Source organism: Colobus angolensis, unplaced genomic scaffold (assembly GCF_000951035.1).
Source record: "Colobus angolensis palliatus isolate OR3802 unplaced genomic scaffold, Cang.pa_1.0 Scaffold214, whole genome shotgun sequence".
Classification (NCBI taxonomy): domain Eukaryota; kingdom Metazoa; phylum Chordata; class Mammalia; order Primates; family Cercopithecidae; genus Colobus; species Colobus angolensis.
The window spans coordinates 11,034-24,013 of NW_012115311.1; the positions used below are offsets into that span (position 1 = coordinate 11,034).

At 36.9% G+C, this 12,980-nt stretch overlaps 1 protein-coding gene across 1 annotated transcript in view; it reads right to left on the reverse strand.

The window, feature by feature from the left end:
• The window catches only part of LOC105512555 (diacylglycerol kinase eta), a gene marked incomplete at its 3' end in the record, with an annotated part of 38,824 nt that overhangs the window by 8,283 nt on the left and 17,561 nt on the right, over positions 1 to 12,980 (reverse strand). Inside the window, exons 3-5 of the mRNA XM_011943036.1 lie at positions 8,284 to 8,449; positions 6,706 to 6,810; positions 6,302 to 6,434 (exon numbers count right to left, since the gene is read on the reverse strand). Of these exons, the coding sequence (XP_011798426.1) occupies positions 6,302 to 6,434; positions 6,706 to 6,786 (214 nt within the window). The remainder of the gene's footprint in view (positions 1 to 6,301; positions 6,435 to 6,705; positions 6,811 to 8,283; positions 8,450 to 12,980) is intronic.

The window sequence follows — 12,980 nt, forward strand, 5'->3', positions numbered from 1 at the left end:
CAATTCCTAATGAGTGTGTATGTTTCTCCCTGTGTTCTCTGTTGTCAAGTAAGAGTTAATGTAAATTTTTCCTCCTGCCATTGCCAATTTACTGTGCAGAGCTGAGGCTTGGGATGAAGAGGATGTTAGAAAAAAAAAAAAAAAAGAGCAACTGCCTTTAAGTGGACAAGAACTTTTGGACCAACAATTAAAGGAAATCACAGCATAAAATTTTAAAAGGGAGGGAGGAAGTAGAAAAAAAAAAAAAAGAGCAACTGCTTTTAAGTGGACAAGAACTTTTGGACCAACAATTAAAGGAAATCACAGCATAAAATTTTAAAAGGGAGGGAGGAAGTAGAAGAAAACAAATATATTTAAAAGATTAAATTATTCTGCAACAATAGTAATGGTATTTTAGAAAACAAATATGGCTATGTATTTATGAAGCACTTTTATCAAGCTATAAGTAGATTGCTACTTAGAGGAACAGAAAAGAAATAAATGCAAAAGAATTACTGCTGTAGAAGGCAGACAACGCACACATATGAGAGAGGGAGAGAGGGAAGCAAATACAATTTGGTAGCAGGTCTGCTGGTGATATCCTATTTTTAAATGTAGGTGCTGATTATACGAATGTGTTCAGTTTGCAAAAATTCATCAAGCTGTACATTTCTGATATTTGCATTTTTCCATACATATAAAATACTGATTATAAGTCTGAAAATGTCAGTACGATAAAGTTGATCCAGAGGGGCTGTAAAGTACAAGTATACCAACAAGACAGCCAGGCATCATGGAAAACAGGTTGGTGAGGGTCACAAACACGGCCCTATCTTTGGAAAGTATTATGTTGAGATGACCAAATGACAAATGTAGAAAGAAGGGATGATGAAGTGATGCTGTCACTATAGGTTTCACTAAATCTCCCCAGCCACATGATCAAAAGGAACTTATAAAAGAGAAATTGGAGGAAATAACTAGGGGGAAAAAAGCAGCCCATATATGGAAAAACAAGTGAACTATTGGTTATCTGAAAAATTACCCATACTTATGAAAATCGGAATTTGACTATTATTAAACACGTTTATCTCTCTAAGGAAATTATTCAAATATTAGTGGATACTGATATTAAGTCAGTTCCCGACTTCTAGCTAAAAAGTTAAAAGTAGAAATAATTTCAGTGCAAACATACTAAGGTAAGTGTTGCTAAATTTAAATGCAAGGTATCTCCTTTTCATGTGATTTTCTGGATTTCTAAGTCAATCATTAACAAATTTTGTATTACACACCATTCTCTTGAAACTGTCTTAATTTGATATAACATGAACACAAAAGTTTCAGGTAAAATAACTAAGATGTCTTTAGCCAAATGTTCAAAATGCTTCAGGTATCATGACTAATCTATGTACAAATGGATTGTTAAACTGAGCTGGTTTATCCTTGAAAAATATTAGTCTAGGCCAGGCACAGTGGCTCATGCCTGTAATCCCAGCACTCTGGGAGGCCGAGGTGGCAGATCACCTGAGGTCAGGACTTTGAGACCAGCCTGGTCAAAAATGTGAAACCCCGTCTCTACTAAAAATTTAAAAATTAGCCAGGTGTGATGGTGCATGCCTGTAATCCCAGTTACATGGGATTCTTATGAGACACAAGAATTGCTTGAGCCCAGGAAGCGGAGGTTGCAGTGAGCCGAGATCACGCCACTGCACACCAGCCTGGGAAACAGAGTAACACTCTGTCTCAAAAAATAATAATAATAATAATAATAATGATAATTCATACAAATTGGAAATGTTTTGTTTAACTTCTCTTTTGTGTACTTTGAAAAATTCTTTTCCTTCCACCATTTTTGTTATAAATGAGTGTGTAACTCAAACACAGACTTCAAATAGAAAATAATACTTCACTTGAGGCTGGGCGTGGTGGCTCACACCTGTAATCCCAGCACTTTGGGAGGCCGAGGCGGGTGGATCACCTGAATTGCAGAGTTCAAGACAAGTCTGGCCAATATGATGAAACCCCATCTCTACTAAAAATACAAAAATTTGCTGAGTGTGGTGGTGTGCGTCTGTAGTCCCAGCTACCCGGGAGGCTGAGGCAGGAGAATATCTTGAACCTGGGAGGTGGAGGTTGCAGTGAGCCGAGATCATGCCACTGCACTCCAGCCTGGTGACAGAGTGAGACTCCATCTCAAAATAATAATAATAATAATACTTCACTTGAATTTTGTTGCTGATGAATCCTAAGTGTGAAGACACAGCACCATCAGAAGGAAGCTTAGCTTGGTGAAAATTTTTACAATGACTTATTCTCTTTTGCTCTAACATAAGTGACAACTTTAAACTGATTGGTTAGCATCTTTAGGCCTTTTCATCTATTGTGGTCTTTGTCAAAAGTGGAGTCCTAAAACTATCTGCGATGTATTTCCCAGGATGCTTTATAAGTACAAATAAGTACTTGATATTCACAGTCAGTATCTGGCTTCTAAGGGGAAAAGCAGGACATAAAAGAGAGTAATGGTATAATTTCATAGCTTTTTGAAAATTTTGCCATTAAAAACCGAACAGCCCACTAAAAATAAAAAAATCACACTTTTATAATAATAAAGTGCTTCATGTAATGAGCCTTAAAAATTACCAAGTTGCTTAATATAACATAATACTAATAATAAAACAAATCAGACTGTAATTATGGTAACTAAGAAATGAAAGTGATCAGCATGCACCCAAATTTTGTTAGTTAACAAATTTCTCCAAACAAGTTATTCCGAAATAAAGCACCTTCCCCTGACCTGTAAAGTTATTGTTTAAAATGAGAGAACTTAAAAAATAGGTGGTGACTCATGCCTGTAATTCCAGCACTTTGGGAGGCCGAGGTGAGCAGATCACCTGAGGTCAGGAGTTTGAGACCATCCTGGCCAACACGGTGAAACCTCATCTCTACTAAAAATACAGAAATTAGCTGGGCGTGGTGGGAGCGCACCTGTAGTCCCAGCTATTTGGGAGGCCGAGGCAAGAGAATCACTTGAACCCATAAGGCACAGGTTGCAGTGAGCTGAGATCGCGGCACTGCACTCCAGCCTGGCAACAGAGCAAGACTCCGTCTCAAAAAAAAAAAACAAAAAAAATGCAGAAGTAATAAGATTATGATTTTTTATTACAATATTCAGTATTTACTATACTAAATCTCTGTAAGTGTTAAAAATCAGTTAAGTGTGGTGGTTTAATCTCCGCATTTCGGAAGGCCAAGGGGGGAGGATAGCTTGAGCCCAGGAGTTTGAGACTAGCCTGGGCAAGATGGTGAGACCTAGTCTCTACAAGTAATAAATAAAAAAAATTAGCCAGGCATGGGTGCTGCATGCCTGTGGTGCCAGCTACTCGGGAGGCCAAGGTGGGAGAATTGCTTGGGCCTGGGCAATTAAGGCTGCAATGAGCCGTGATTGTGCCACTGCACTCCAGCCTGAGCAACAAAATGAGTCCCCCCATTGCAAAAAAAAATAATAATCATCATTTAAGATCAAAATTCGTAAGTACCCATGATGACATATTTGATGCTGTTGATTTTTTTTAAATTATCATTTATCTTTTTTGGTTAAATTACTGTTTAAATAACTGTAACGGACAATTATGCCCTGAAATTACAATTAATATTCTTAATTGACTTAGGGGATTATTAAATTCTATTTTTCTGTCTGCTATTTTTCATTCATATAATATTTTATATATGCAAAGCTTTAAAATAATAACTTTAGTTATTCAATATACAACTAGGAAACCAATCAGTATGGCTTCATTTTATTGTGGAAATGAGGGTAGAAAGGCTAGTAAATGTAGTGAAGACTTCACAGATTGGAAGCTGAATTCTATGCTAATACAAAGTTATTCATATTCACTGTGGAACACATCATAATATTTGCATCTCTTACAATATTTAAAGCCTCTTGTATCTAATGTTTTCAGTTTTATTAAGCAAGCTGCTTATTCAGATTTTAGGGGGTTTTCAAAAGTGTAAGTATGACTTTGATTATGATGAAAATATCCAGAATAACCATATTCTCTTAAAATATAAAAAGGCAATTTTTTTATATTTATTAAACTCTTGGGATTTTTAAAATCTTCTGCTATGGTTCTGAAAATACTAATAGGCAAGATACTGCAGATTTAAAAATTTTTACCAACAAAGGAAATGAATACTAATATACAATTTTCATTAAAAAATGGTTTAATCTGATAATTGAGACTTTTAAAAAAGTCTTGAAAATTATATTATTTATAGAAGAATATAACAAATTTATTTGTTTTGTTTTGGTTTTTTGGAGATGGAGTTTCACTCTTGTTGCCCAGGCTGGAGTGCAATGGCTCGATTTCTGCTCACTGCAACCTCCAACTCCTGGTTCAAGCAATTCTCCTGCCTCAGTCTCCCATGTAGCTGGGATTACAGGCATGTGCCACCACACCTGGCTAATTTTGTATTTTTAGTAGACACGGGGTTTCTCCACGTTGGTCAGGCTGGTCTCGAACTCTCAACCCCAGGTGATCCACCCGCCTCGGCCTCCCAAAGTGCTGGGATTACAGGCATGAGCCACCGCGCCCAGCCGAATATAACAAATATAAAGACTTTTAAGTTTCTTATTCTCACCAAATAATGTAATTTTCATTTTTCTTTTAAAATGCTTAGAAAAAATTCAGTCATTCCACTATTGACTCAATTTTTAAATACACATATTTAATAATGTATAACCCTCAAACCAGAAGGGTACCACAGACTGTCTCAGATGTGGTGTCTTTTTAGCATTTTTGGAATAAAGATTTTAGTAAAATCTTTAAAATAATACCATATAATATTACAGATCTGGTAGGAGTTATTCAGCTCTATGTGAACCCTTTTAGATTACTAAAGTCATAATAAAGGCCAATCAGATCTCTTTTGCAATCATTCTTTAAGTCTAAAAAGAAAGCTTTAATGCCTTCTCCAAATTTTCTCCTTCATGAATTTTAATGCATCAAGCCCATGACGCAAATTCACAATAAGTTTCTTACAGAACAGTTACAAACGTCTTGCAATTTATTGAACTAGAAAAGTAGTTTTATTGTATGTATTCTCTCATTTAGTTTTTATAGTGATTCTATGAGGCATAAATGACTATTATCCCCATCTTATCGATGAGGAGAGGAAAGCCTAAGTGAGTTAAACAACTTCTCCTGGTTATAGTCTGTAATGGTGGAAGTGAAGAGGGTTTGACTGAAGAGCTCTATTCTTAACCGCTATGCTGTATCATATTAAATAGTTGAAACAATGACATATCACAGATTTTATAGTTTAAAATCAATTAAGGCTGTGACTCTATTACTACTTTATTACTTAATTATAAATAAGCGATATTCCAAATTACTTAAGAAATTTTTGGATTAGAGAAAAAATGCTGGTATTATTATTATCATATATAGTTCAAAAAGTAGTATACAATAGTGTAATCACTGAAGTATGAAATAAAATAACTCTAAAGAAGTTATGAATTTTCTGTGGGCGATTATTAATGTATTTGCTTTTGGTGGTCACTGCTCTCACACTGAAAATAACTCATAAATCTGCTCATGCTTCTAATCCAGCACTTTGGGAGACCAATGCAGGAGGACTGCTTGAGCCCAGGAGTTTAAGACCAGCCTGGGCAACATAGTGAGACCCCCATCACTAGAAACTTAAAAAAAAAAAAAAAAAGATTAGCCAGGTGTGATGGTGCTTGACTGTAGTCCCAGCTACTAGGGAGACTGAGGTAGGAGGATCGTTTGAGCCCAGGAGGCTGAGGCTGCACAGAGACTTGATCATGTCACTGCATTCCAGGCTGGGTGACAGGGTGAGATTCTTTCTCAAAACAAACAAAATAACAACAGCATAGGCCTTATTTTTAGAAAATTTTAAGGAAATTAGAAAGGATGATACCTATTTAGATTAAACAAACAAAAGGAAAGAAAATAATATTTAAAACAGTCCAATATAATTAACAATCAGAAATTCTGCCAAAGAGTATATACTGTCCTCACAAAAACTTTTGCTCTCCATAATCAACCAGAATAAAGAATACCAGAATGATTACACAAGGTCCAAAGATTTTTTTTTTTTTTTAGACAGTAGTTCCTAGTTTCTTGGGGATGAAATGCTGTATTTTGATTTATGTTTCCTTTAAATGACTATGTTATTTTTTTCCTGAGCAAAAATATTTCCCAAGCTAGTCCTATGTGTGGCAAGCTCAATTTAAAGCTATAGTGAAACCAGTGGCGGCATGTCTACAGTATGGTGGAAAACACGCCAGGTGCTACGGTACCTTCGCAGGACAGGCCATGGGAGGTGACTCCAGAAAGACTCTCTCTGCACACGTTACAGAAGGTGGGTCGGGCGTGGGAGCAGGCGTACCAGTTGTGCATCCCTGAGAAATGTTCCACATTAAACTGGGCCACCTAGAAAAGAGATGTGAGGACAGATTTGCCAAGCCAGCGAACAAGGCTACAGATGCTGAACTGTTTGGAATGCATATAGTCATGATCAAATTTTCAAATCCATCATTTTTAAAACCAAAGCCCTTTGCTTTAAGCTAAGAATTTCAAAATCTGGTTTAAACAAGTTGCTGAATGAGTGTACACATACTTATGTTTGCACAGTAGAGCTCTAGCCCTTTGGTTAACATTTATTTCCTAAGAACACGAGACGAAAGAAAAGATGCTATTTTACCTCGTAGGGTTCTCTGGTCTGTACAGACTTCAGCGAGCTGATCCAATCCTCCATCTCCTTTCTGTTCTCAGCACACAGCATTAGCCTTCTGAATGGAGTGATGATCTGAAAGGGATAATTCAAATCTAATGATTGTTAACACCCAAACAGAAAGATTGTTGCAAAACCTAACATCTTCTGAGGTAATTCCATTTCTAACCTGAGTCTTTATTTCTTATGTTTTTGTCCTCTGTATGATAAAAATAATGTGGTCTAGGAAAGAAAAAGCCTAAGGAGTTTTTCTATCTTTGACCCTTTTGCTACTTACTTGGGCTCTTTAGCCCTTTTTTCTAAGGCTATAAACCCAAAGACACAATGCATTCTTATTCCATGAAATATATCTTGCAAACTGATTTTAAATATACTTCAAAATAATTCATAGTAAGCTTAGCAGGAATACATAGTTTTTAATATGGAAAATATTTTTAAATTAAAAATCAAAGAAATGTAATATTAAATGATTTCTTAATTATTTTAGTTTTCAATATGGAAAATATTTCTAAATTAAAAATCAAAGGAATGCAATATTAAATGGTTTCTTAATTTTTTTTTTTTTTTTTTTTTTTTTTTTTAGTAGAGGCAGGGTTTCACCATGTTGGCCAGGATGGTCTGGATCTCTTGACCTCGTGATCTGCCCACCTCAGCCTCCCAAAGTGCTGGGATTATAGCTGTGAGCCACCGCGCTCAGCCACCTAATTGATTTATTATGGTATCAACGATATTCTGTTAATATTTAAATAATATTGAGTTTACCTATCACTTCCACTGTCTATTTTAAGGATTTATGAAGATTCTTCCCCCATTGTGTAGAACTCCACTGTACTAGTATTTAGTAAGAGCAGGGACAAAGAATTAACATAAACATCCTTCTGTTGGCTTTAGGGAAGAAAAGAATTACGATTTTTATCTTTTTTCATGTCATTAAAAAGTCAACTGAATTACATTAAGGACCTTAAAGCGAGTGGAATGAAAACTTCACACTGTCATAGCATCAAAGTGCTTCAAAGTAAGATTCTGAAATGACTTGAAAGAAGCCCCTATTTATTTGTGAATACAATATTCTGGCTGTAATCTTGAAGTTACTAAATCCTACACATTTACTGTCAAGAAGAGATCATTTATTTACTTGCAGAACAAGAGAAAAACGTTGCATTCCTATCTGGAAACTATTTCCAAAGAATAAAGCACACATCTATTTATATAGCAAATAAGAATTTTTCTCAAGTTAAAAGCCTCTTGATCAAGTGATAAGTCTAAACGTTACATCGGATTATTGAGCAGATTTCACAAGTAATGAAAAAGCAATAATCTTCTAAAACAAACAAAAAGAAAAAATGAATCCTTCCCAAAAGGAGTAAACTAGTAAGCCTAAGTCGTTACTATTCATCTTAGAAAATAAGTCCATTATTCAAAACAATAGAGAGATCAATCCAGTCTTAGCTACTCACGAGTCACTGCCGTCTCTCATTTGTCATGGGTTCAGGCTACAGAGTCCTTCCTTAAACCCAGAAGCTTTAAATACATCTAACAGGCACTCACCCTTAAATACAGCCAGCCAAAAGTCACATGGAAGAGGAGCACCAATCAGTCAGCTCTGGATATTTGTTAATTGCATATGAAATTGAAGAGAACCTCACTTTTGCATTTTCTTGTTTTCCAGGACCCTCTTTGGATAAAGCTTATTAACAGTTGGTCACTTCTCTTCCTGAATAAATAGTTAATGCAAAGAACAATGCCTCTCATTACTTAAGAGCCAAATGGATGCTTTATTGCTTCAAAATGTTTTTCTAGGACAGCTCATGAGATGCAGCAGAGAGGTACCATTAAATCATAATACACTCCTGGCTCTAATGACTGGCACAGCATTGCCGAGTCTCCAAGTTTCATTGGACTCGCTGATGTTTTCTGAATAAATATTGTCTCTAGCATTTATTGTATTTATTTTTTGCTACCTTATATGATGTAACTCTAAGGATTCCCTCTCCTTCCCTTATATGAGATAAAGTATCATGAGACAAGCATTATTCAGACAAATAAACCAGGCTTGCTATTTTGTTCTTTAACTTTGTTCTTTGCTGAATTCTAAGTAAAGCATGATGACTAATGGTTTTAACTGTCTTTAGTGCCTTTACATTAAATGTCTTGTAAAGTCATTGTAAATTCAAGAAAAAGGGGAGAAAGAAGGATAAAGAATAGCTTCTAATTTTTCTTTGCATATTTGGAATTACACAAATGCCTCAATTCTAAATGATTTCAGCAATATAAATCATGTGTGCTTATATATACTAACAAAGTAAAATGTACACATTTGCAATTTCTTCTTTTCAATAAAAACTTGTTTTAAAGTGAACAGTAATAAGCAAGGAAAGATCATAACACATTTAATACAGTTAAGTTTTCCAGAGGCAAAAAAAATTGTAAAGTTATTTTGATTTATATAGCCCTTGTGATTAAGAAATCTACTGATTATAAAGTGACATTATAAGAAGTCAGTATGAAAAAGAAATCATACTGGCTCTGTGGCCACAGTGCCACAAATACCTCAGTGAGCAGCCCAGAGTTGTCTGGGCTTACTAGACGAGCCTGGCTTACCAACAAACTGGCTAACACCTCCCAGATGGACCTTTTCCTTCCTGGGGTAATCCCTCGGCAGTCCTTCAATGCTCTAGTCCCCTCCCACCTTTTATTTAAATTCTTCCTCATCCCAGACCTTCCTAGGAAAGGATGGGACAGATTCAGCTGTTGACCGACAGGCTCTGGTTATCCCCAGCTGAAATGCATTACACTGCAGCAGCTTCTCATCGAAATCTTTATTAGGAAGATACCCGGGGAGGAGCAAACTCCAAAATGTATTATTATGTCCTTGTTTTGAGAATAAGATGTCCTACAAGTGAGTAGGATAGGGGAGATGGAAGGATAGAACGCAATCCCTCTACCATACTTGGGGGAGGGGTTATTCACCAGCGAAAAACAGGCCTGGTAGGGAGGACAGGTCCAGGACGTTTCTGGAACTAGAAGACGTTTTACTTTTCCTGGAAGAGCTGAAGCTCACCTGTCCTAAAATGTCTCCGCGTCCTTGTGCTTACCTCAACCCCACTCTAACTGCCTCTCCTACCACCATCATATTTACCAATCATTTTTTTCAGACATATCTGAACTTAACTGCAGTAATTTTTTCAAACTATAACCACCAGTCCCACATCAGATTCTGGGGTACATCTGCCTGTCTGTTCATCCATTTAAGCATTTATTGAGCATGTACTGCCTGCCAGGGCCAGGGATAAAAACCACGTGGGATTTGCTTTAAAGAGGGTACAAGGAAGAGAAGAAGTAAACCAAGGATTACCTTGCCTGAAAAAGTACTAGAGAAGATGGGGTCCAAAGGACAGACATCTAAATCAGTTCCCTAAGTGCTAACTCAAATAATATACAAACTCTCCATTAGTAGAAATATTGCCCCACCTTGGGAGTTACTGACCTGTAAGGATTGAGCCAACGACACTATTATGTAAGAGTCAAAAATTTCTCAGTCTGACAATGCATATAAGTGCATAAAACAGACAAAAAAAATTTGGCATTAAATAGAAAAATCTATAGAAGAGTAACATTGTAGTTAAGATGTCAAATATATAAAGGTGTGCAGGCTAAAAAAAAAAAAAAAAAAACACCCCATACATAGATACTGCATATTAAAACCCATACTATAAATACTGCACTGCTATCTTTCAGTGAAGGAATGACAGATAATTTTAATCATAATTTTTTTTTTTGTCTGTGGTTTTGTTTTGTTTTTTGAGATAGGGTCTTGCTCTGCTTCCCAGGCTGGAGTACAGTGGCTCGATCACACCTCATTGCAGCCTTGACCTCCTGTGCTCAAGCGATACTCCCACCTCAGTCTCCTGAGTAGCTGGGACCAGAGGTATGTGCCACCACACCCAGCTAATTTATGTTTAGCTTTGTAGTGACAAGGTCTCCCTATGTTGCCCAGGCTGCTCTCAAACTCCTGGCTTAAAGCCATCCTCTAGCCTCAGCCTCTGAAAGTGCCGGGATCAACAGGTGTAAGCCACCAAGCCCAGCCTTTCTGTAATGTCTAAATCAAATATGCACTACTTCTGTAATAAAAACGTTACTTAATTTTTTACTAACAGAAAGATGAGAATTTAGAATTCAAAAATTTGCATTACTCGAAAATAGGAACATTTGGAGTTTTTAAAAAATCCCCAGGTCTATGCTACACTCCATGAACACAGAACATCTGAGGGTGAGATCCCAGTATTTTGGGGGGCTGGGTGCAGTGGTTCATGCCTGTAATCACAGCACTCTGGGAGACCAAGGCAGGCAGATCACTTGAGATGAGGAGTTTGAGGCCCAGTATGTTTTTGGAAACTCTCAGGTAATTCCAAAGTGTGGCCAAGTTTGAGACCTAGTGTCTAAAGATATTTTATTGTTCCGCCCAACAATGTTAGAACTTAATGAAAGAAGTTTCTAAAGAGAAGTGAACTAGAGGGAGCTGTTAATTCTCAATTGGAAATCACTAATATAAAAGCACAATCTAACTCTGTCTCTAAACTTTGGAGTCAGGCCAGGTGCGGTGGCTCACCCCTGTAATCCCAGCACTTTGGGAGGCTGAGGTGGGCAGATCGTCTGAAGTCAGGAGTTCAAGACCAGCCTGGCCAATATAATGAAACCACATCTCAACTAAAATACATATATATATATATTAGCCAGGTATGGTAGCACACACCTGTAGTCCCTGCTATTCAGGAAGCTGAGGCAGGAGGATCACTTGAACTCAGGAGGTGGAGGTTGCAGTGAGCCGAGATTGTGCCACTGCACTCCAGCCTGGGTAACAGAGCGAGACTGTCGCAACAACAACAACAACAAAAAACAACTTTGGAGTCACACTGACCCACCCTGAATCCCAACAACATCCCTTCTTACCTGTCTGGCTGTGGACACATTTCCTGAGCTCCCTAAGCATGTCTGTCCTCTGCTAAGAAGGGACAGAGCAGTAACTCACAGTAATTCTGCAGCATCAGCTGTGGATCCATGAGCTAATCCAGGTAAAACATTTAGTACAGTCTCTGCCATGCAGTCAAGCTCAGTAAATGTTATAATCACAATTCTTCTTAGCAGGCAAAGAAAGCACATACACATTTACGGATTTCTTCTGCAATGTATATTTTTTTGTGTAAGTGTGGTCCAAGATGAAAAGTGAAATGAAAAGTCAAAAATGGAGACATGTGTCAACAAAATAGTCACTGACTAGCAAACCACCAAAATGGGAATAATGATAACGACCGACTGACCTTAGAAAATATTAGGAAAATATCAACCAACAAATTGGGAAAAAATGGACTCTCCTTAATTGCACTTGTATTTAACCTTGCCCAGTAGCATAAAATGGCAAAATGTTTACTAAAATGAAGAGTATCAGGGTCTGTATATCACTGAAAGAATTCAGCATGGCATCTCTAATAAGTATCACATGTAAACTAGTTAAGATTGCCAGTTTTTCATTGTAACTCAGATTCTTTTTATGCTGCAATGATGGAAATTCTGCAAACTTCTCTGGTCATTTTTAATGTCCAACAACCTTTTGTTAGAAAATTCTTATGTCTAACCTAAAGTTCTTTACAACAAATTGATTTCAACTGCTCTATAGCAGGACTTACTGTTGTATAATTAGTGATTAATCCTGAACTGCTTTCATTGAAATAAAAATTCATAGGCAGCGTGAAGCCTTTATTGGAAAGCAGGACAAGTGAAAATTTTTATGGTGCTGTATCAATTTTTATTGCATTATTATAATTCAGGTGATACAATTTGATGTTTATTACAGTCTAATCATAAATAATTGTGTGTCTTTTTATTTTTGGAGATAGAGTCTCACCTGTCACCCAGGCTGGACTGCACTGACACAATCAAAGCTCACTGTAGCCTTCAAATCCTGCACTGAAGTGATCCTCCCACCTCAGCCTCCCAAGTAGATAGGACTACAGGCATGCACCACCATGCCCAGCTAATCCTTTTATATTTGGTATTATGTGCCTTCTTAACACTAGCTTTGCTATACCTGAAGTTGCCAACTGCTCAGGCTTTATGTGCCCCTTCCATCTTTCCTCATGAAATCTACTTCCAACTCTTTAATTATGTATGTTGCTTTTTTATATTCTTTTATGGAATAAAATAATTCACTTTGGAAACTTAAATGTGCCAAACTGCAATGTAGTTGT